The 21891-nt window shown below is 46.4% G+C and overlaps 8 protein-coding genes across 8 annotated transcripts; 3 read left to right on the top strand and 5 right to left on the bottom strand.

Moving 5' to 3' along the window:
- Positions 1-2784: 2784 nt before the first annotated feature.
- On the top strand, positions 2785-3438 carry PEX2_077630 (putative RING finger domain protein; the record flags this gene model as incomplete). Its single annotated transcript, XM_016745033.1, has 3 exons — positions 2785-2876; positions 3028-3204; positions 3255-3438. 3 exons carry the CDS (start codon positions 2785-2787, stop codon positions 3436-3438), a joined length of 453 nt encoding a protein of 150 aa, XP_016597951.1.
- A 108-nt stretch (positions 3439-3546) lies between these two features.
- On the bottom strand, positions 3547-5215 carry PEX2_077640 (putative C6 transcription factor; the record flags this gene model as incomplete). The annotated part of the gene is made up of 4 exons (XM_016745034.1): positions 3547-3909; positions 3965-4247; positions 4312-4735; positions 4795-5215. The coding sequence occupies 4 exons, from the start codon at positions 5213-5215 to the stop codon at positions 3547-3549; spliced, it is 1491 nt and encodes a 496-aa protein (XP_016597952.1).
- Positions 5216-6214: 999 nt separating this feature from the next.
- Positions 6215-7132, bottom strand: PEX2_077650 (NmrA-like family protein; the record flags this gene model as incomplete). The annotated part of the gene is made up of 1 exon (XM_016745035.1): positions 6215-7132. The coding sequence occupies one exon, from the start codon at positions 7130-7132 to the stop codon at positions 6215-6217; it is 918 nt and encodes a 305-aa protein (XP_016597953.1).
- A 589-nt stretch (positions 7133-7721) lies between these two features.
- On the bottom strand, positions 7722-8594 carry PEX2_077660 (GNAT family N-acetyltransferase; the record flags this gene model as incomplete). Its single annotated transcript, XM_016745036.1, has 3 exons — positions 7722-7865; positions 7920-8264; positions 8430-8594. 3 exons carry the CDS (start codon positions 8592-8594, stop codon positions 7722-7724), a joined length of 654 nt encoding a protein of 217 aa, XP_016597954.1.
- A 612-nt stretch (positions 8595-9206) lies between these two features.
- PEX2_077670 (uncharacterized protein) lies at positions 9207-9812 on the bottom strand (the record flags this gene model as incomplete). Its single annotated transcript, XM_016745037.1, has 1 exon — positions 9207-9812. The coding sequence occupies one exon, from the start codon at positions 9810-9812 to the stop codon at positions 9207-9209; it is 606 nt and encodes a 201-aa protein (XP_016597955.1).
- A 3534-nt stretch (positions 9813-13346) lies between these two features.
- Positions 13347-15368, bottom strand: PEX2_077680 (putative MFS sugar transporter; the record flags this gene model as incomplete). Its single annotated transcript, XM_016745038.1, has 8 exons — positions 13347-13603; positions 13669-13767; positions 13818-13918; positions 13977-14175; positions 14230-14317; positions 14371-14917; positions 14968-15242; positions 15297-15368. The coding sequence occupies 8 exons, from the start codon at positions 15366-15368 to the stop codon at positions 13347-13349; spliced, it is 1638 nt and encodes a 545-aa protein (XP_016597956.1).
- Positions 15369-16903: 1535 nt separating this feature from the next.
- PEX2_077690 (uncharacterized protein) lies at positions 16904-18133 on the top strand (the record flags this gene model as incomplete). The annotated part of the gene is made up of 5 exons (XM_016745039.1): positions 16904-17195; positions 17263-17418; positions 17471-17793; positions 17865-17934; positions 18000-18133. 5 exons carry the CDS (start codon positions 16904-16906, stop codon positions 18131-18133), a joined length of 975 nt encoding a protein of 324 aa, XP_016597957.1.
- A 1365-nt stretch (positions 18134-19498) lies between these two features.
- Positions 19499-20887, top strand: PEX2_077700 (putative integral membrane protein; the record flags this gene model as incomplete). The annotated part of the gene is made up of 6 exons (XM_016745040.1): positions 19499-19673; positions 19729-19748; positions 19804-19840; positions 19890-19957; positions 20007-20479; positions 20539-20887. 6 exons carry the CDS (start codon positions 19499-19501, stop codon positions 20885-20887), a joined length of 1122 nt encoding a protein of 373 aa, XP_016597958.1.
- Between the last annotated feature and the right edge of the window lie 1004 nt (positions 20888-21891).

Below are 21891 nucleotides of genomic sequence, written 5' to 3' on the forward strand. Positions count from 1 at the left end.
AAGATGAAAAAAGCCGTGAGGCTGGCATGCAGAAAACGGTATCAAATCGCGTCGCGGTGTGGACGCGGAGTAGAAAGAACGTGGCCCGCGCTAGTAACAAAGTGCTCCTCCGAGGTACTTGGTACTTGCACATACGATTTATTTCTTTAATTTGATTTGATATCCTTTTTAAGTCTAAATTACCTACTCCGTACATCGATTTGAGTCCTCTGAATGCTACTTTTGTATTTGTCTATATTGACGCGTTGGGCTGGTAGATTGGTTTGGGCCCACACTTGGTATGAGGTTGCAGTAGTCTATACAGTTACCTGCGTGAAGCGTGAAGCGTGTCCTCGCGTTCAATACAGTCATATTTGAAATCCCCCTCGGATTCAACACACAGAAGATTGCTCTATGCCATTTGCCTTCTTTGCCTTATTTCACCTGATCTCCATATGAGCGTCCAACGCGTGGTGACGCGCCCTCACGTGACCCCACGAGGAAGACTTGCACGTGGTGGAATGTGATCTCTCGGAAGATTTTTTTTGGCAAGGGATGTGAATCTGTTAAAATTAAAAGGAGATACCGTCTCTCTTGTGTTCTCAGATGGGAGATGAGAGGGCATTTATGGCTTGACTCCCAAGTGTAAAGCCCAAGTGTAAGACCTCTAGTGCGCAGTGGGTCACCGGTGAAGTAGTACCCTAACTCAGAAAAGCAAAGAACATCAAATGTAGTCAACAGCCTACTTAATAAAAGTCGCAAATCGGAATGATCGGATCTGAAGGTACCTATTTCGCCCCCTGGGGAATCAAAACTTCGGGTCAAGTTTGGGGAAAATCACCTCATCCATGGGCCAGCGGCACAGTTCCATTGGTCGTGTTTTTCTTATGTGCCTACATAGTTAGCTACATTCAACCTCACATATATTATGAACTAGTTTTGTACAGCCTTTCAGAAGAAATAAGTAAAAATGCTGACCCTTTCGACAGCAGTAATCGACTTCCTATGTTGTACAAGATTGACCAACTATAGACCGCTTCGACCGCAAATTTGCCATCCAACCAGGAGCATTCCAATGTTTGATCGGCGCGACACTATGCAAACTTGCTCAGAGCCCCTAAATGATCAAGTGCGCTGCATTTTTACTAGCTACGTCATCGGTCTGATGTTCATGTTCTTCCTAGTGTACCAAGTCGAGTGTATTAATTTGCTCTTCGTTAGACGCACGCCGAGCAAACCAAGGAAGAAGTGACGACGATGCATATGCATGACACCAACCAGAAATGCAACTGCTAGACAAGAAAGAGAAAAGTATGCCTGCAACGAATATAGAGGATGCAGGTCTGCTAACAAGTGCATACATGCATACATGCATACATACTTACATTAGAGCCAACCGAATGCGACTCTGGGGAAATTCCATTGATTCGACCGACGCCTACCGTGCAAGTAGATGTTACACGGCTGGCATCTGACGATGCAAGGTGCTCTTCTTACCCCAGCATCGTCATGAAAACGCTCTTCGTGCCATCTCATACGTGGATATGGATCTTGTGCTCATGAACGTTGTGGCTATCTTCGAAGAGATCTACGGCTGAGCGACGCTTACTACTCCTGTGCATCAGTAGCTACATATGTAGTAGATCAGTATATCCCTTTCGCTAATTATTATTTAGTCGTTGGCCAAAGCTTTAATTTCGCTGACTTGACGATCAATGTGCAGCATATAGCACCTGCGGTCCGAGCCGGGGTAACTCTCTGGAATTTACTAGCATTTTAATCCCCCTATTCATAGTATTCCTGGGCCAGTATGGAGTAGCTGGGACCTAAGCAAGATTCTAGTTGGGTTTGGGTCTAGATCCTAATAGCCCTGGGGTGAAATAAAGTAGGAGTCTAGAATACCAGAAAAGAGTAAATACAGCCGGTTAGAATCTTCGAAGAATGCGTCCATCAAAAGTGCAATACAACCCTTGCAATGATAAAGTAGGGGAGTGGAGCAGTGGAAGTTAATCTTGGCCGAGTTTAAAACAGTGTCATCTGTGCAGAATCCGAACATGTATGGAATCCCTAGATTAATCTCAAGAGAAATACGAAGGTTTAATATATTGTAGATCAGTAATGGGCAACTAATGAGAAGGCATCTACCTATGTTTCAAGTATCTCGAATCCCATGATCACCGTGCAACAGAAAGTAAAAAGGACAATCCAGCCGATCAACATTCCGCCCCCGGGCCTATCCCTTCCATCTCACACTGTTGATTGGTCCAAGACAGGGAGATGCTCGATACCCAACTGAGCCAAATAAGCCAAAAAAGAGGAAATAAGAGGAAAGATAATAGCTCATCGTATGCATCGTATGATGATGCACGTCTCTTCCCCGCTTTGACGCTTGGACATGGAGATCATCCCCAGATCAATTGATATTCCCTGCCCATTGCTCATAACATTTACAATTATCATCTCCCTTGGACTCTCGGATTCTCAGATTCTCAGATTCTCGGACCTCTACCTCTGTACTCACTTCCTCGGATGCTGACTGGTATTTCGGCTCCTTTTCATTTTATTTTTTTCTCTTCTTTTTGGAAAGATCTAGTCTAGTGTTATACTACGATCACACTCCCTGAACCGGGGCGGCGACCGGGCTGTGACACCCATATTTAACTTGCGATCACTAGCAGATACGGCATCAAAGTCCTTTGAGTCCGGTCTCTTATTTCGCTTTCGACCTTGGTCACCATCACACCTATCTCATCGACGCGACTTTGACTACCAGTTCGTGCAACAAAGAATCCTGGACTCCGAGAGATGGCCGAAGACACGAAACTGAAGAAGAACCATATGGCGATTGTCTTGGGCATCGGGCTTGGGGTGGTGCTACTCATCGTCCTTAGTTTGATGTGAGTGAGATTCGATAATTTGCATCCTATTGCATGTTTTATCTCTTGTGTCTCCCCGATCCCTCCCCATTCTCACCGATACATTCCCTCCGTTGGTGTTACATGCTACATAAGCCATGCCAGTCCATCTCATTCTAACTGTGTCGTCCAGTCTGACAATAATCATCAACCGCCGGGACAGACAGTCATTCCTGAGCTCAAGGAAAAATCCCAGTGAGCGGTTGCGCAAGTTGGACAAGGTCTCGCCAACTTGCACGCTCGAGAAGTGGTGGACGACCACGAAGGGGAATCTCGGACTGTCTGAGGCCGTGGATGGACAATTCGTTTGGTATGTTTACTCTGCTTTGCCGGTAGAGTAGTGGCTGACGTTCTCTTCAGCGCCGTTTGTTTGGAGCAAGTAGACCGCACACAGGAAATCCGTGAACTGCGATGCTTGCACGTTTTCCACCGGGAATGCTTGGAGAAGTGGTTCTTGGGAGACCATTTCAATTGCCCGCTGTGTCATCGGGCCTATTTTGTGGCCGACACACCTCCCCGCAACGATTATCTGTGGATGGTATGACCCTATACCAGCCAGCGATCTGAGGGGACGGGATAACGCAATCAACGACGTGATGAATAAATATTTTTGGCTGTGAATGATCTTCACGATAATATAATGACCAATGTTTTAAGGCGCAAAGCCCTCAGTAAGAGGCATATAATCGGTGTTGAAGTCCCAGATCGTATTGTAGTTCGACCAATTGAGGAAGTTGTCGAGGCCTGTTGTGACATCGTCCACCACATGCTGCTGCACAGGCTGTGGATCGAGTAGTTGATCAAGGATGCGAGACAGCTTTTTCTCGGCTTCTTTGCAGGTGTGGTAATTGCCGTGACCGGGACCTGCGACCCACGATAGGAAAGAAATAAACACGCTGAGGTTTCGGATAAGCTCAGCGCGCGGGAGCGGAACAGCATGTGGGCCGGGCTCATGGGATTGCTGCAGGAGTTCAAGGAGAAGGACACTGGCGGAAGGAACGCCGTACGTGAGGACCTGTATTTATTAGCAAATGTTTCTCTTCCATGAATGGCAACCGCGGCTAACATACGATCCAAGAAAAGTGCCGATCTAGATCGACCATTGGGGTTCGGAAAGAATTAATCTGAATGACAATGGCTAGCACCCGACGAGATACGTCGCAAAGATCCGCTTGCCCGGTGTTTGTGTGCTTGACGACTGCTCGATAAAGCAAAAAGCAAGTGTATAGATAATCCAGATAGAAATAGACAATCGTAAGCCACCCATCATGGTAATGGTCGTTCGATCGCCGGTCATATCGAAGTTGATCCGGAGTGGATCGCCATATGGCGCGCGATTTTGCTTGAATCTCTCTGTTATACAAAGATCATGTCAGCACCAAGGAAACATGTGAATTGGACGAGAAGATATACTTACTCAGACTTCTGAATTAGATTGTGTTGCTCGCGAGTCCCCAGTACAACTTCAAGAGTTTCTTCCCGAATGATAGCCAGCTGATAGCGTACACGAGTTGGGGTTACTGGGTGTAACTTCCCTTCAGTATTCCATCCGGCGCTGTCTAGCTCGGAAATAGCCTTGCTAAGGACATCCCCACCTGCAGTCAGGACTTCATCGCTCAGATCCAATGGAGCAGCGAGTGTGCAGAATCGACCATTCATCAATGGCGGTCGTCCAACGAATGTTGCTATCATTTTGTCCATGTAGAAGGCAGCAATAAAGCAGCGCCTCCGCCATTGGCGAAGAAAGAATGGACAATTTTCGATGCCATTAGTCTCTAAGTGTATTCCAGCTGCATAAATCGTAGATACCAAGTCACCCAAACGACGCCATGCTTGATAGCCTAACATATGGTCAGTAAATCGATAGGAGAACAAATTATATAGAAAGGGAAAGCCTTACTGGAATCACCGTATTGTTGTGTTCGCAACATAGCATCATTGTATTGCAACATTGCCAGTAATTCATTTGCCGACGATGTCTGGTCACAGAAACCAAGGCATATTGTACTTATCACAGTCATCTGCTCTAGTAACTGGTCTTTTGCTCGAGGATCATCCGAGCCCTGCATAATGTCAGGGTCGTTTTCTAGCGTAATGACCAATTGCATTCCGCAAATAGCGAAGATAGACCCGAGGGCCTCCCATCGGAGGTTGCGACCGGTGAAAGAGGAACAGTACTCCTCAACCGACATAGACTTGTGCGTCCGCATCGGGCGGGAGGTATTTTGAAATATTTGATTCGCCAACTCTTGTAGTTGTGCCGTCGGATCGCTGGAGAACCCGTCAAAGATATCGCGCACCGAGCGCAGGAGTTCGTCCATTACCCTTTTGGGTACGATGTTGCTCCATGTCCGAACAAAGAATCGTGCAACCAGCATATCACACACAGTGAGATTATACAAAAACCGCAGTACATCAACCCCGGATTGAAGTCGATCAGGTTCCACTACCAACCCTGCAGAGGAATCTGTGCTTTCTTCAGCCTCGAACGAAATCTCACTGCGATGCTCAGTTAAAACTGCAGAGTAACTTGTCGAGCCAAGATATCCAGGAAGAGCTGAGGGTGGTTCCAATGGTGCGAAGAAGCGCCCATTCCCCAGTGACCCTGAGCCCGGGCTGGAAGCACTATTTCTACATATTAGTATGTGCCTATCATCTGTCACAGGAGATACTTACTTTGACTTTGGTTGACTAGTCAGTCGACTAGAAACTATCGCAGGGTTGACTGGATCGGAAGGTCTCCGCCTAGTCATCGGAGCTGGATGATAAAAACATTTATCGCTGATTCTTTTTGCGGTACATCGGCGACAGATCGGCCGGTCATGGTCACATCGTTGTTTGGATCTCCGACAGGGTTCACACGACTGCAAAGTGCCATTTTTGCGCGTTGCTGGCGATGCAGAACGCCGGTCGTCGTTTCTCATGGCTCGAGAGCCAATGCATAGAGGTATATGATTAATGCAAGAAAGGGACGCCGGGAAAAATGATACCCGCGATGGTTGGCAGTTTGCCTCGTCCGAATTAGGCTTAGCGTGCCACATCTAGGAAGTCTGAAGTATGAGAAAGTTGCTAGATTCTCTTCTTTATGCTAATACCTGGAATAAGGTATATTTTATTTGAGATTTAACCACATTTCCCTTGAACTCGGACTGCGTGGAGTCTTGTGCACTGTCATGTGGTACATTCGTTGTGAGTCCTCCAGAATACCAGAATATTACAAACATCACAAAGCTTAACAACAATTAATACACATACATCCCCTCAATATATGTCAAATTGTATTGCCCACCCAAGCAAAAATCTGAAAGCGACTCTGGGAGTTAAGTGCTAAAAAGCCCCTTGTTTGCTTCCACCCAGTCTTCGAACTTTGTGGAAGCCTTCCCCGTGTATAGCTCCACATTCTCCACACCAGTTTGGTAGTATGCGCGGTCCGTAAGCTCGTTCGATGTGCTTGCAGACTTTCGGATCATATATTCCCCAAATGGTTTAGGAATTCCACCCGCAATAAACTGGCCCAAGGCCTCCTCCTCATCGATGAGAGTAAGCTTAACGTCTTTGCCGATGATCTTTCCAATGGCCACAATAGCGTCTCCCTGGGCGATGACCCGTGGGCCATACAAATACACCTTCTTCTGGCCATTCTTTGGGCCCTGTACCAAGATCGTGCCGCCCACACGGCCTATATCGCCGGGTGTGATACAATCAAATTGGAAACCAGGTGCCCAAATCCTCACCTCACCAGCTTCAATCCCCTTTTTGAAGCGCAGTAAGTTCGTGATAAAGCCACCGGGTCTCAAGGCAACGTAGTTTTCAAGTCCAAATATCTCGTCGAGACTGACCTCAACCTGCGCATGGATGTAAGGGATGATGTCAGCAGGAGCAACGTCTTTTGGCTCTCCTGCGATGGTGTAACTGCTGAGGAAGACGACAAATTCAATGCCGGCTGACTTCATTGCTGTAAAGGTGGCTCTCATGTGATCAGAGGTTCCGAAAGCGACATATGTGAATGCACGCTTTGCCCCCGATGCTTTGACAGCTGCAGCGACGGAGTCGGGATTGGTCAAGTCCGCTTGGATTCGTTCAAATCCACCTTCTTGTTCTTGCTCTGTGCTCAAACCAGGAATTTGTTTCTGGGTGTCTCGCATGGCCAGGAAAACCTTGGCTCCATTCTCTCGGGCAGTGAGTGCCGCGACAGAGGCGACCCCGCCGGTGGGGCCAAAGACGATCACAGATGACATTGGGAGGAGATGGTCAAGTGAAACGGTTTATGATATATCAGATAAATGTATAAGGCAAATGTTGATGAATAGTCTGAGGACAATTTACCATTTATAGGGGAAATGATGTAACTCACCATCGCCCTCGGGCTTTAGATATTATCTCCGAAACCCTGTGTGCTTCTAGGCGGGCGGATTTGACTCTCTATCCGCTTTAAAGTCCGAGTCCAGGCCTTGGTCTCCAATACATTGGTGACTTTTCCTGCAACTTTGAATGTGACCATCTAGGAGTTGTTGAGCACGGTGTTGTATTTTTATCCGAAGTCATTCACAATTCTATAGACAATTAGTCTCAAGAAACTCGCTTTTTGAAGCATCAGGAAAAAATTACTAATACACCCCACTAAGCGTATTGATCCGCTTATAGTCACAATCAAGTCTCTTTACACTACCGTATTTGACAGGTATTTAATATTGAAGCTTAGGAATATACGTTTATCTCTATTATTGTCTGTATATTTTACTGAGGCTGCATGTTCCGTGTTAGAAGAGGCACAACTGAAAGTTATATCAAGCTCTAGAACTGCTTTTGACATGATATATGCTACCTTTACTGATCCCCTGCAATATCCTTTCTCATAAAAACCGTCCTTGTATCCCAAACCTTCCCATTCTTATCTGGGTCCTGATAATAATCCTGCGCAGTCTTGATCAATCGGTAACCTCGACGAGCATACCATTCCTGGTTTATAGTCTACAGACCATAAGTTACTTGACCGAGGACATCAAATTGTACAAATAGACTTACCTTTGGAATGCCACCATATGTGACATTTGCGAATTCTTCTCTCTTCTGATCATCTTTCTGTACTGTGTCTAGCATCAATATCTTGGCTAGTAGTGGCTCTCGGACTGCCATGGCCTCGACCTCATCCATTGCAGCTCGCCCGATTCCCCGACCCTGGATGGACCGTCTGATGTAGAATGTCTTTATCCAGAAGATGTTCACGGCCGGCAGATCAAGCTCAATGTGCTCCACATCAGGGTTCTTGGAATCCAGTGAAATGTGGCCAATGGGGATGAAGCTTTCTTTTGTTGGCTGGCGTGGGACAGCATTGATTGTTGTCGCTGTGTCTTGAAGCATTTCATTCTCCTAGTAGTCACATGTTAGCTATTTCCTTGGGTTTGCACTATTGTCTTTACTTTTGGCGATATCGCTTGTGACTCATCTGATGGCAAAACCTTTCCCCCAAAATGTCAGCGTCCTAGACTCATGTTTTTGTTGAATACAACAAGATTAATATTTGGTGAAACTCACAATCCAATAAATGCACTTCTCGCCTTTGAGCTGTTGCTTCTTCCATTTTGTCTCAACCTTTCCCTGGTCCCAATTGCATTCGACTCGCTGCGAAACGAGGCATTTCAGGTGAACATCCGAATTGGGATCCCAGGGGAACAAAGTTACTTTCGAACTTGAACTCATTGTGGTTTAAAATATACACTTGAACGTTGTAAGTATAACAATTAAAGAGAAAAGCGACCTCGGGAGGCTCTTCGTGATGATTTATAAGCTGGGGTTATCATTGATTTCCTCTGCCACTTCTTGGCGTTCCCTTTTCGTTCTAGTGCTCACGCCTGGTCGCCTTTTGCTCCTGAGAAGACCTAATCACGGCCCCGAGTGCCCTGATCCATTCACTGAGCATGAGCTGAGCTGGTTGGTACAACCAACCGACTATCAAGGACTAAACCTCGTCCATGATATTCCTCGTCCATGATATTTTCCTGATTGCCACCATCCCAAAAACATTTTTGATCTTGCTTTGATACAAGCACAGCGACAAGCCACGTTTCCCCGATGGCTTGACATGCATAAACCCACCACATACCTAAATTCGATGGGCCTCTATAATCTATATCATGCGCTACAACTACATATCCTATGAGGGATACTGGATCTCGCAGTCTATCCGTGGGTAATTGTCAAATGAGATATACATCATTTATTATATCAGGGTATTTTAGCAAGAGAATCCAGGCTGAACATCATGCTTGAATGAACATTCGCCATGGTCAAACTGTTGAATATGGAAAAGCATCAGAGCAAAGCTGCGATTGCGGCAGCAACCACAGGAGCAGCTGTGATAAATGCACCGGCAGGTCCAGCGGCCGCAGCACCGGGTGTTTCAGTTGCTGCGGGGGCCGTGAACGACTTCACTCCTCCAGTGACGTCCAACTCGTAGTAGCTGCTGGTTGCCACCGAAGTTGTCGCCTTGGAAGAGGATGAAGAGGCGGTACTACCTCCTCTTACGGTCCCACCCATGCTAGCGCTCATGGTGCAGCTGGCAGATTCGGACCAGGATTTGAAAGAGCAGTCATACGTTTCGGTGATGGTAACATCGTAACCGTCTGAGCCTGAACTGGTGGCGATATATTGTGCGGCAAAGTTAACGGTCTCGGGACCTTGAGTGATCGTCCACGAAGTAGCAATGTCGCAGTCTGATTTGGCAACGCCATCCGCACAACCGACATGGTATGTGGTGGCTTTGGCATTAATACCAGCAACGCTGGCAGCAAAGCTGGTAATACCAGGGAGGTTATTGTCCCACGTGGGGGAGAAGATTGCAACGGTGGTGCTGGTGGAATCCTTGGCCTGAGCACCGAGTGATGCGAGGAACGCAGCGGCAAGGATAGAGGAACGCATACTGATGGTGATTTTTCGGAAATTTCAGGGGAAAGTGCAGCAGAGAGGCAAGTCGACTAAAAGTTCAAGACGTCGGGGCAAACGCTTCCCTTTAAATAAAAAACAAACCAAGCTACTGTGAGCCTTCGCTTATCCGGCAACTGTGGACGCCTGAGCTAGGTTAGTGTAGACTAAGAGGGTACGTACTAGTAAAATGTGCTAGAGCCTGAGCCAATTTCTCACGTTCCACCCATTGGACCTTGAAACGTTGGGGCTGAACGAGAATAGGACTAGCATTAGGCTACCTTGCTAGCGTTACAACGGAGTAGTAGAGAACTTCGATTTTGGGGCCGCCGAAATAATACATTACGGGGGCTGTTACGGTGATATACGATATTTACCATCATTTACCACAGTATTGTATCTTACATACATCGAAATTACACAAGTGCATAATTCTAGATTGACACTACAATCCTAAAAGGACCTGCCAAGCGGTGGAAAACACACCTCCCCCTGAATTAATATTACTCCTTCAACTAAGAGGTACAAGAAGTATATAGGGGCACCCTATAGCTAGTATCGCAGCACAATAGACCAGTCCTCGTCATGCAATTTTGACACCATAGACTTGATATTGCTGAACGACACTCTCCATCCAAACCCCCGCGCAGTTTCTAATACCCAGGTATGGTCCCAAACGTATATTAGGACCGAATATATATACCGCTACAGCCGGAGGTTCTGATTGGTGTTATGATCTTTTGGCCTAGTGGTGAAATGTTCTTCTATAATAATCACCCAGGTGTAGTGGCTTGACTTTAGCTCTGGATTACATTCACCAAGTCTGAGTCCGGGCCAAAATATACACAGTGAGCCTGACTCTGAGCGCCCTCATAGAATCAGCAGCTAAGACAAGAAAGCCCCACCCGACAGAGGAAATATGGTACTTATGTTGTATAGCTACCTAGGTACTCCGTACGGAGTACTTGAGTTCCCCTACCACTTCTTGGCTTTCCCTTTCCGTTTTAGTACTCGGTCCTTGTCGCTTTTTGCTCACTAAGACTGAGGACGTCCCTGAGCATCCTAACTTGATCACGGGCCATCACATCAGCGTGATCCACTCACTCACTCGTCATCATCTGAGCACTCTGATTTGCTCACTGAGTGCTCACTGAGTATAGGGCACTGAGTATAGGGACGAACGGCCTAAGTAAGCTATATTAATAAAATGCGACATGCTAATCATAACATGTGTAACTCTTCTTAGTTAGATCGCCTATCACAAATGGGCTGGCGTAGTTAACGTGACCGTTCGATCTAACGGTCTTGATCCTATCCAAGGTGGGGCTATTTAATTGACCTACTATTTTCTTATTTCAGTCTATGCTCTTAGGCATACATCTCGGAATACTTCGCTCATAGGCCCGGCGATGCCCTAATCGGGTTTGGACTACTACTGGGGCGAGCGGTTGAATGGATTTCCTTGAAGATCTAGAACCCTTCGTTTATTCACCTCTACTCTACTGAACTACTTCGGCTTGCAGCCGCTTTATATCACAGCCAGTCTCATATTGAGTTTCACAGAGAACCTCTCAAACTGCCTTGATTTCCGGCTCATTCCGCTCCGCTTGACTTCATGTCGTACACCATCACTGATTCTTCGTGCCTTTCGTTTGACGAATACCCTCGGCAATTGCATATCTGACGACAGGCACCATTGAACATCTCTCTTTTATCACACCTCTCGCTTATCATCTCGACTCACAAACCTTGTGATTTCCGTCACTCGTCGACAACACAAGTGCATCCCTAACTTGAAGCGTGTTTGGTTCCCTCACACAGCAAGAACAAGCGTCTAATAGTGCCCACACCAACCAGCTTTGTTATAGTCTCTTGAGATTCTTGTCGGATTTATTAGCTCGTAGAAGTAAGCTTCTACAACAACTCTTCAATCAATCTCACATCACACCATACACTTAGACATAGCTCTTCTCCACAACCCCGTCCCCTCCAGCAACTAGGTTTTTACTTCATAGCCGGTGAGGGAAGTGGAGCATACAAGTGGGGAGGAGACAAGGGGTGATTCATTCATCATGCTTTCGCTTTACGCTCTCACTTCCCTCTCACTATCTGTAAGGTGGCATCCAGGCCTCTTCTCTCTACCTGCCACATCCAGAGAAGTCAATTGGTAGGTATACAAGATCAAGCACCCCTTGGGTTGCTATGCAGTTATCTTTATTATTGAGTTTACATGACTACATCGGCGATATATCTACGGGTGTGGACGCTTGTATAATGATGGGAGTTTTGGGCCGCTTTTTATATTTACAAATGGCCGGGCTGGTTATTTACAAATGGAGCCAGCCCTCCTTCCCAACCCATATGCATATATAATTATACAGGGGACCGGCCCCTTTCTCCTCCCATACCACCCGTGACAGCACCCCGACTCAACCCTGGCAACCAGCATTGTTGCCGGTGGTTACGGCGCTCTCAGACCCAGACTGACTACACTACAGAATCAACGGTCAGCACGTTGTTGCTATAAATCTAATGTAGCAAGCTGTCACATACCGTTGAATATTGAGCCGAGTCCACCAAAAGAACAGGCGTGTTGCCTCTCTAAAAAGGAGTGCCAACGGGGTCACTCCGCTCCGCCGACTTGGAGGGCAATTATTGAGCCCTTCTCAGTTTTCAGGCGAAGTAGCTCAACACTCACGGAGTCCTTGGTGGAGGGGAACTGGGGCTAAAAGAAAGTGTTAGAAAGAGGTCAACAAGGAGGCCTGAAAAGATCCAGACTTACCGGCTAGGGCGGGCAACACAAAAGACAATAAAAAATGCATAAGAAAGACATCTTGATGATGGTACGTTATACTTGCAAAATGATGTGGAGGTGAATTTCTTCCGTGGGCTACAAAACAGTTTTGTAGACTACAGGGGAAGCAATGACTTGTAGGGAAGGTACGAGCCTGTAATGTGACGTAAGAGCTTATTCGGGTAGGTACATTTTGGAGAAGAGGCAAGTCGGTGATCCGATGATATATCGCGTGATAAGCTCTTATATTATCTTGAAACAGGTACGTATAAAGCATTATCACTAGACCTTGCCAACTTCCACTAGACCAAAATTCTTTTAGTCCCATTACCCCGTCACTCGGAGTAGTGGGACTCCCATATAATCCCAGGCTAGTATAACTCTGTCAGGCATTTCCTGTTTTAGCCGTATGATAATGCCGGATAATCAAATAAAATTCAGATTATATAAATGATTGGCTATAACACTTACACAGATCATGTCTTTCTATATATTTAGACTATTTACAGTCCTATGAGAGTTGGCAAGGCCTACATCTAACTCCATCGCGTTTTTTAAGCGGGCCGGGATTGGGGGTGGAAACGGAGTATGAAACCCCTCAAGAACGTATAACTACCTAGGTAACGAAGCTAAAATCTAACCAATCCTAATTGACTGTCAACAACTTATAGAGCGTAAGGTGCTTTCTCCTGTTTTAATATCGTATTCATTGTCGGCAGGCCCTAGTTACCCAAGAGCTAAACATACTTAGTATGTGTTGATTCTGCTTTCGAAACATTTTGCTCAACCTCGTCGGTTGACGACGGTTTGGTCTCCTTCTCTAGCTCCGGCCTCACAGATGATTGAACATTTTCACCTGTGACTAGCTGGTGATCGAGCCGAGCCTTTTCCTCGTCCGTGGCGCCAGTAAGGTTAACAGCAACCTCCTCGCCGAAGTTTTTGGCGATTTCCTCTAGGGTGAGACCAGCAGTCTCGGGGAAAAAGAAGTAGATGACTACAATTTTGTTAGCGGATTTTGGTTGATGGGTCGATCTTGATGTGGTCGGGAAGAAAACGTACTCGGAATGAAGAATGCTGACCAGCAAATAATGACAAGGTAGTATTTCCAGCCCACATTGCCGAAGCCCATGGGGGCAGTTTGCAGGAGGATGAGGATGGCTAGGCGTGTCAGATGGAATTTGAAGGCGAGATGATAATGAGCAACTTACAAGCAAATTGACCGAAGAGAGAGAAGCCCATGCCAATTGGGCGGATTTCAGTCGGGAAAATCTCTGAAACGTAGAGGTACATAGTGGTGTCGCAGAAAGTACTGTAGGAATGTTAGCTCAATGCATTCAGCCATCTTGATACGTTGAACCTTGACTCACCCCTGGAAGGCCAGATAAAGGTACATGAAGAAGATACCGAATCCATTTCCGACTTTGTTGGCTGTACCAGCATACTGGGCAGTCATAGCAGCTAGACAGGATGTAGAGATGATAATGCCAACAAAGCCGATCATGTACATGCCGCGCCGGGAATTGACTTTATCATGGAGCCAGGCTCCTAGAGGATTGTAGATCAGCCCTGAGCCAGGTTAGTAAACGGGGTACAAAGTAGATCCTGGGTGTTTATCCTCACCAGCTGTTGTCAGCCAGACGGCACTTAAGAGCAGAGGCATACCGCCCTCCATGCCCAAGTTTGTGTACAAAAGAACGGCGTAATTGTTCTATCTGTTGTCAGTAAGATACATACACATTTCAATTAGTTTAGATCACTCACGATGATCAAGGGTCCGCCAAATTCAGCACCCCACTGGGTAAGGAAGCCGATAGCCATTCGCTTTCGGTATGTTTTCCTTGTAAAGACAGCCTTCCACACGCTGCCATAAGTAGCCAATCTCTCAGCCTCAAGTTGAATTTGCTCTTTCGTCTGGAAGAACTCTTCCTTGGCAGCCAAGTTGTTCGGGTCATCTGGAGATTCACGGAGCCGTTCGAGAACATGCTGCGCCTCATCGAATTTACCCTTCGAAATCAACCAACGAGGTGAACGTGGGAGCCAAGGAGATCCCAGAAGGAGCACCAACGCAGGCAGACATTGCAAGGCGAGAGGGAATCTCCAGCCAAACCCAGACAGAGGGCCTGTTGCATAGTAGCAAGCATAACCCACCCATCCTGAAAGCATATATCCAAAGACCAGGAATATGGCGTGGTGACCAACAAGCCAACCACGGCGCAGAGCACTCGACATCTCGGAAAGATACATAGGGCAGACGGTTACAAGGATACCGATTCCAAGGCCGCAGATAAAGCGGCCAGCCTGAAACATACTGAAATCTGTCAGTGCCAGTCCTATTTCAAAGCAGGAGAAGTGACATACGCCAGTGAATTAGAGCCGGCCTGAAGTGCTCCCCCAAATAATGAAAAGAAGGCACCGAACTGGATGTTTGCCTTTCGGCCAAAGAAATCACACGACCACATTATAAAAAGCGCACCAACAGCGCCGCCTGCACTGAATACACCGTTTGCTGTCGATATCGCGGGGGTAGTGATGGTCGCGTATCCCGGTTCGCCCTCAACGGGCAGGCCGAAGTAGGCATACCATCCTGGTTGGCCGATTGTACTGGAGATAATCGAAGAGCAATATCCATATGTCTATTTGTGTAAGCTTAGTAAATTGCTGCCAAGTGAAGTTATTTGCGAGCTCACCATTGACCCAATAGCAACAAAAACAATAACTAGCCTGTTATAGGAACTGGTCTGAGACCCGAACCTACCCATGATGATCTGTTGTAGTTCTTACGACTCGCAAAAAAAAAATAATCAAGGGTATACAATAGAACAGACCAGCATCAGGTATGAATGAGGGAAAAATTTCAGCACATGTCTGTAGCCGACAACAAGAAGGGGGGCCTCGTAGGGGTGTTACTTTGTGGAGTTATGGCCCACTGAGCTGCATAAAGCTCATGAAAACACGACTGCCGATCACGGCACATAAACCTTGAGTCCCGACTCTGAAATTGCCTATAGTGAATACGTTGGAAGTTAATCAATGTTCATTTGCCGAGTGAAATTCTATTCCCATGCTGTGTATGTACCTATACCCCTGTATGTGGGTGCATGTACCCAAATTTTAGGCTGAGGCTGCGGCTGCAACTTGCCCGATTGGGGGTGCCGCCGCTTTAAGCGCTCAGGGTCATACTACTACTTCCTCACTGACCTCGGGAGTATTTTACAGCACAGGACAATTATGCATTTATATATTCCGTTCCTCTATTTTATAGACTCATCACCACTCACTCTTACTCTCAATACCCGCAACCCTATAGAACAGGAAAGATTTTGTGGCTATTGTAACAACTGTAGCAAACTGTCAGTGTCCATCTGGTTAGTTACAAGTCTGCTGTAGGGTCGCCTCAGGGAAGGGTCACTTGCAAATGTTGAAGGAATGGCTGTGTTGTAAGAGTCTATAACAAGACGTAACAGTCAGGGAAAGTTATGCTCAGTAGTTTCATGTATATGAGCAGTTCCAGCGGCAGATAATAAAGCTATCTGAGTGGCATTTAGACCAGCATAGTGGGCCAGTTCTTGGTCCAGAATTGAATGGAACGCGATACTTCCGAGAACCTGTGTGACTGTGGCCCCGAGGTACTGGAGAATAAATTGAGAGTAACGGCAACGGGCATGAGATCCGGCTTAATCTCGTACTGCTAGCTGGACTATGAGAGAGGGCATCTGCTGGGCCATGCCGACCCCGAGACCCTGGATGACTTGGAAAGATGAAAGTAGCCGGTTCTCAATTGTACGTCCTTGTTCAGATTAGAAATCGGTGGTCGCTGGAACCTGGGGCCTATTCGGCCCGGGGGCGGCCCCGGGGGCACCCGTCCACAGGGTCTATGGGTCTACGGGTCTACCTACGGAGTTTGACTGAGTCTGACGCTTATATAATTCTCAGGGGACACCTGGGCAAGTGCCTAGTTTTCCCCTGTGAGCAAAAAGCGGCAAGAAGGTGAGTACTAAAGCGGAAAGAGAAAAGCCATGTTGCGCGGTCTGAAATTCGGTGTATAATATGTTCTCCGTGAGGGTGCAGTTGCGGAGTCACATTATAGTGGGGATCCATTCCAAAGCTAGGCATTGAGTCCACAAATTACATATCCACTACAATGTCAGAAAAAAGGTCCTTGCGGTTGATGCTAGTGCAAAGTATGTAGTTCATTGCATAAAGTTTTATTCAGGAGACTACCGCATCCTGGGCCCTACTTTTTATACCATTTGCTCACAACCCCAACTAGCAGAAACGACAATAGAATAGCGGAATGATGGCCCAGTCTCCCTTTGACACCCCATTTGATCAGCTCCCGAATCCAAAACAGGTTTGGCTAGGAAAGCCAGGTAGCCATGAAGAGGGTCTGGGGAAACTAGCTATTCTTACCCCTGAAGTCGTTGCCGCAGCTTCTGCCAGCGAGATCAGATGTGGTCGACGCGTGACGATGGGATGGGAAATGACGAAATTGGATTTTCCCAATCTCAACCGCCAGCCATGTCATCATCAGATTGTGTCTCTTCTGGGAGGGGTAGCATTCGATGATATCTATACTATGAACCCACGTGAGTTGAGAGAAATTCGCTTTTCTCCCCTCCGTTTCTTTTTTGCAATATATTAACTATTTGTCAGAGCAAAGTAGCCAGTGGGACGGTCTGCGCCATTTTTCTCAGGCAGTGCCTGGTCAATCTGAACGTATGTTTTATGGCGGAACAACCAGTGAAGAAATCAAGGATCGCCAAAATGATCGAATTGGTCTCCAGCATTGGGCCCGAGAGGGAATTGCAGGTACTCATCCCCTTCATGAAACCACTGATACTATCTCACACCATTATAATAGGACGTGGAGTCTTGATTGACTACGCTACATGGGCTGAGAAAAAGGGGATTAAATATACCACATTCTCGACCCACCAAGTGCGTTTTGCCGACATCCTCGAAATTTCCGAGGAGAACAATATCACGTTCCAAAAGGGTGATATTCTTTTTGTTCGTATAGGAGTCACCAAGGAGTGGGACACGTCCATGACAAACGCCCAAAAACAAGCTTATTCGGATAACCCCAGCCCAGAGCATGCTGGAGTTGAGGCAACCACAGAAGTCCTCCGCTGGCTGTGGGACACCGGGTTCGCCGCCATCGCCAGTGACGCAATCAGTTGGGAGGTGAGCAATATGAGAAATAGACCCCAAAGTTCTTGCAAGTCGATCAAGGAAAGCAACTAACAGACCCACAGGTCTACCCACCACAATCTCCTGATATCTTCCTCCATGAATATGTGCTTGCTGGATGGGGAATGCCGATCGGTAAGTTGCCGGAGGGCTTTTCTCCGAGTTTCACGAGAACCATTATACTGACCGATAAAAAACAGGGGAACTGTTCGATCTTGAGGCGCTGGCACGCACCTGCCAAGAGCTCCAGCGGTGGAGCTTTTTCGTGGCATCCGTGCCTTTGAACATGCCCGGTGGGGTTTCCTCGCCTCCGAACGTGATGGCTATCTTCTAGGTCTAAACTTTCTATGGAGTACAACATATCTGTACAATGTATGTTGTATGGAGTGGTTTGCCACATAACTAGTCAATCAAGCATCCGATAATTGCCGGCACTAGGCAAAATTTCCTAGTGTGTGAACCTTATTGCCCGGCTATTGACTCGGGTGGTGCCGCCCCGCTCCAGGTGTGTAAATGCCATGCTAGCCCAACTACAAAGTACCTAGATTGTACGAAAGAAGCGCTTCCGGGGAACAACGAGGGCAACTCGGGTGCGATCAATTGCCTTGAATACGTTGTAAATTATATAGATTGTGGGCCGAAGGCTCGGGGCGAACGTACTACTCCGTAGTGGGAAAGGAACTACTATTTACACATCGGCATGACAACAGGTCCTGCTTCAATACCCGCTTAGCACACAGTATGAATAATAATATGCAGTGCAATTACCTAGCAGAGATAAAATAGAGAGTACACTGTGGATTTTGCCTCGTATTTTTGACTTCGCTTTTCCTTCGGGGCCAGGCTGCCAGAACTTAGCCAACTCTCCACCATCTGTGCAAGTTCCACTATAATTGACGAACCTGCATCATCAAATCATGCCGTCGTGGGTCCTTAAGAAAACATGCTCTGCGCCACCATGGATGATGGAGCCGTTTGGGTCCACTTCCCGTACAGACTAACTCAATTTCAAGTCTAGATTCCACTCCGAACATCGATATCATCAGGGAATATGCGAGCCTTTTTATGCATATGTATGTATGCCTAGGCTGAGTTCTTGATATAGACATTCGATTGACTTTATCCCAGTGAGTTTAAATATTTTCTTGCTAGGGAGACAGGTCCTCTATGTACAATGGTTCATTTAAATGACAGCATGAAAGCTCAAATACACACCACCATGTATTTTGTGTGCAAAGTCTCCAGCTTGCACTAGGAGTTACCTAGGTACACATTGTGCAATTTTCTCATACGTTGTCTGAGCTTCTTACATTATAGTGCCAAAGCAAGGCAACAGAAAACAAAGTTAGCAAACCGAATTGCCGAGGAACGAATCGTTTTCTATCATTTTACTCTCCACGGACCTCCTGCGTCAAGAAATAGCCTCGGATATATGTTTCTGTTTGTGAGCAAATAACAAATTTCTGTTGGTTCTTCTATTTCAGGAGAGCCGATCGTGGGTGATCAGTAGCCCGATTTCGATTATGCAGCTCGTAAAAGCATGTCCGTTTGAAATTTTAAACAAGGATCCTTGAAGCAAATTTTCGGGGATTTTGAATTTCGAGGTTCTTAGCTGCAGAGGTCATTATATTATTGCTTAAAGTCGGGGCCATCTTGAAACACCTGGCCCCCGTTGCTGATTCTAAACTTACAAGAATACATGATGCATTCTATGTCATTGTTAGAACGAGACTCTGGGGATGCGTCCATTGATCGGAGTGTGCAACAATGGAACTACGCTTGCCAGTCATTATGTATCATCGGCATGACAGCCTTCTTCGCTCTTCGTGTTTATACTCGATTGTTCATCCTCAACGGATTTGGGAAAGAGGATTGTGAGTGAAATATTTTCATAGAACTGTACAGAGCATAAATGCTGACAGCCTTTAGGGACATGTACAGTTGCTTGGGTAGGACCACCATATGGAAAGAAGGCAACATGGGCTAACGAAATATCTCAAACAGTTTCTCGGTCTCTGTTACTCAATCATTGCTCTCCTCAGTATGTCTCTAATGCCACAGGCGACAAGCTATATCTAACGCAAAGACAGTGGGTCATTATGGAGGAGGTTTACACTGGTGGGATGTACCCGATGAGAACAAGATTCCTTACCAAAAGGTATGCAAGGCACTTCCATGCTCGACCATCCCAACTTCTGACTCTCTAGACTATCTACGTAACAATGGTCATGTACGGACCAACAGCCTATCTCACCAAAGTGTGCCTCCTCTGGATCATGACTCGTGTATTCAGCCCCTTCCGAAAATGCGTCATCTTCATTAGGATTTTTATGGGCATCATGCTGGCCTACTACATCCCTGCTGTCATTGTCAAAATACGAATCTGCAGCCCCATCGCCAAATTCTGGGACCAGAGGATTGACGGTACATGTTTAGACCAGACATCGATCATCTTGGCTGATGCCGTCGTTAGTGTGGTCAGTGATATGATCATTCTCATCTTGCCATTGCCTTTGACTTGGACTCTGCAAATTTCTACGAAGAAGAAGATGCGGGTTATGGTTATCTTGGGGGCGGGCGGCGTGGCTGTTACGGCCAGTATCGTCCGCTTGGCGCTTATTGTCATTACCGGACAGTCGAAGGATGTTTCTCGTGCTTTTATGAGAATCAATATGCTGGGGTATGTTCCTCTCAGCCTATTCTTTTGACTATACATTCTAACGGAGACATTCTTTCTAGTAACGCAGAAGTCTCCATCGGCATTATCTGCACCTGTCTCCCTTCCCTTTCGGCTCTCATCATCCGCATGTACCACGAATATTCCAGTAATAAAGCAACTCGCGAGTCCGACTATAAAATGAGCTCGATGCAAAACCAGGGCACAGTGAGCCGAAGCAATAATCAAATGAGTGCTAGGGTGACAGCAGACTCAGATGAGGACGGGCTCATGTACAATGCACAGGGAAATCCGAAAGTTGAGACAATCATCCGCGGTAATAGTGAGCAAGGAGGTCCGCCAAAATTGGCATTCGATGGCATAGGAGTGACTCGTTCTGTTGATGTATCGACTTCCGTGGGGCCTCAATGACACAAAGAACGATGCCAATTTTGATCTAATTATAAAACAACCTAGAAACATCAACTATAGAGATAGATCAATATGTCTCATATATATAACAATATGCCTCTTCTTCTTTGTGATATATTTACGTATCATATCTTGTTGAGAAGAAGCTGAGTCCTACATTATGCCTTATACCGTCAGGACTAATGCAAACGGCCCAGAATCAACTGCTGCCTGCTCCAGCCTGGCCTGGATATGCAGGCCACCGTACAATGTCAGATGCAATTTCCCTTGTTTGCTCCCTGTTTCTGGTCTTCTGGCATCCCATCTATAGCATCCATGTATGCAGAGACCGTCTGCTTCCTCTAGTCTACTTTCTCGTGGCACCCTTCACTTCATCTTGTTTCTCTTTGAATATATATTTCTTTTGCGTTTATTTTCCTTACCCCCGTTGGTATTATTCCAATGCGGCTCTACCAAGCCTGATCTAGTGTGCAATTATGCTCTATAATTCATTTACTATGAATACTTGATACCCTGAAAATCTACATATTAATCCAAAGTTCAGTCCAGGGCAGGCCTTACGGTACTACGAATATATTCATTCACAAAGATACTGCAGTGATATGTCAAATATTATCAAGTCGGGTTGTATTGATAGATAATAATATCGTACTGGGTTGTTTTAGAACCATCATCTTACTAGCGTAAACTGCACATGTGGGTGGGTTTCTTACGGAGGGGTACCACTCCCGTACAACATAGATTCCTATACACAACATGGTATCCTCCATGTTTCTCACACATCTCCCAGCCGAGATCATCTACATAATTGCCAAGTTTCTCAAGGGATCACGTCACCTCAAATCTTTAGTGCAAAAATGTCGGCGGATACACCTGCTGCCGAACACAACCCTCTACGACAACAACAGTAGCTCATTACATGGTTTCCCCCTTGTATAGGCCGCGAAGCATTGCTCTGAAGTGACTATCCGCCGAGCATTTGATGCTGGAGCTTCCACACACTT

This window comes from Penicillium expansum (genome assembly GCF_000769745.1).
Source record: "Penicillium expansum strain MD-8 chromosome Unknown contig268, whole genome shotgun sequence".
Classification (NCBI taxonomy): Eukaryota; Fungi; Ascomycota; class Eurotiomycetes; order Eurotiales; family Aspergillaceae; genus Penicillium; species Penicillium expansum.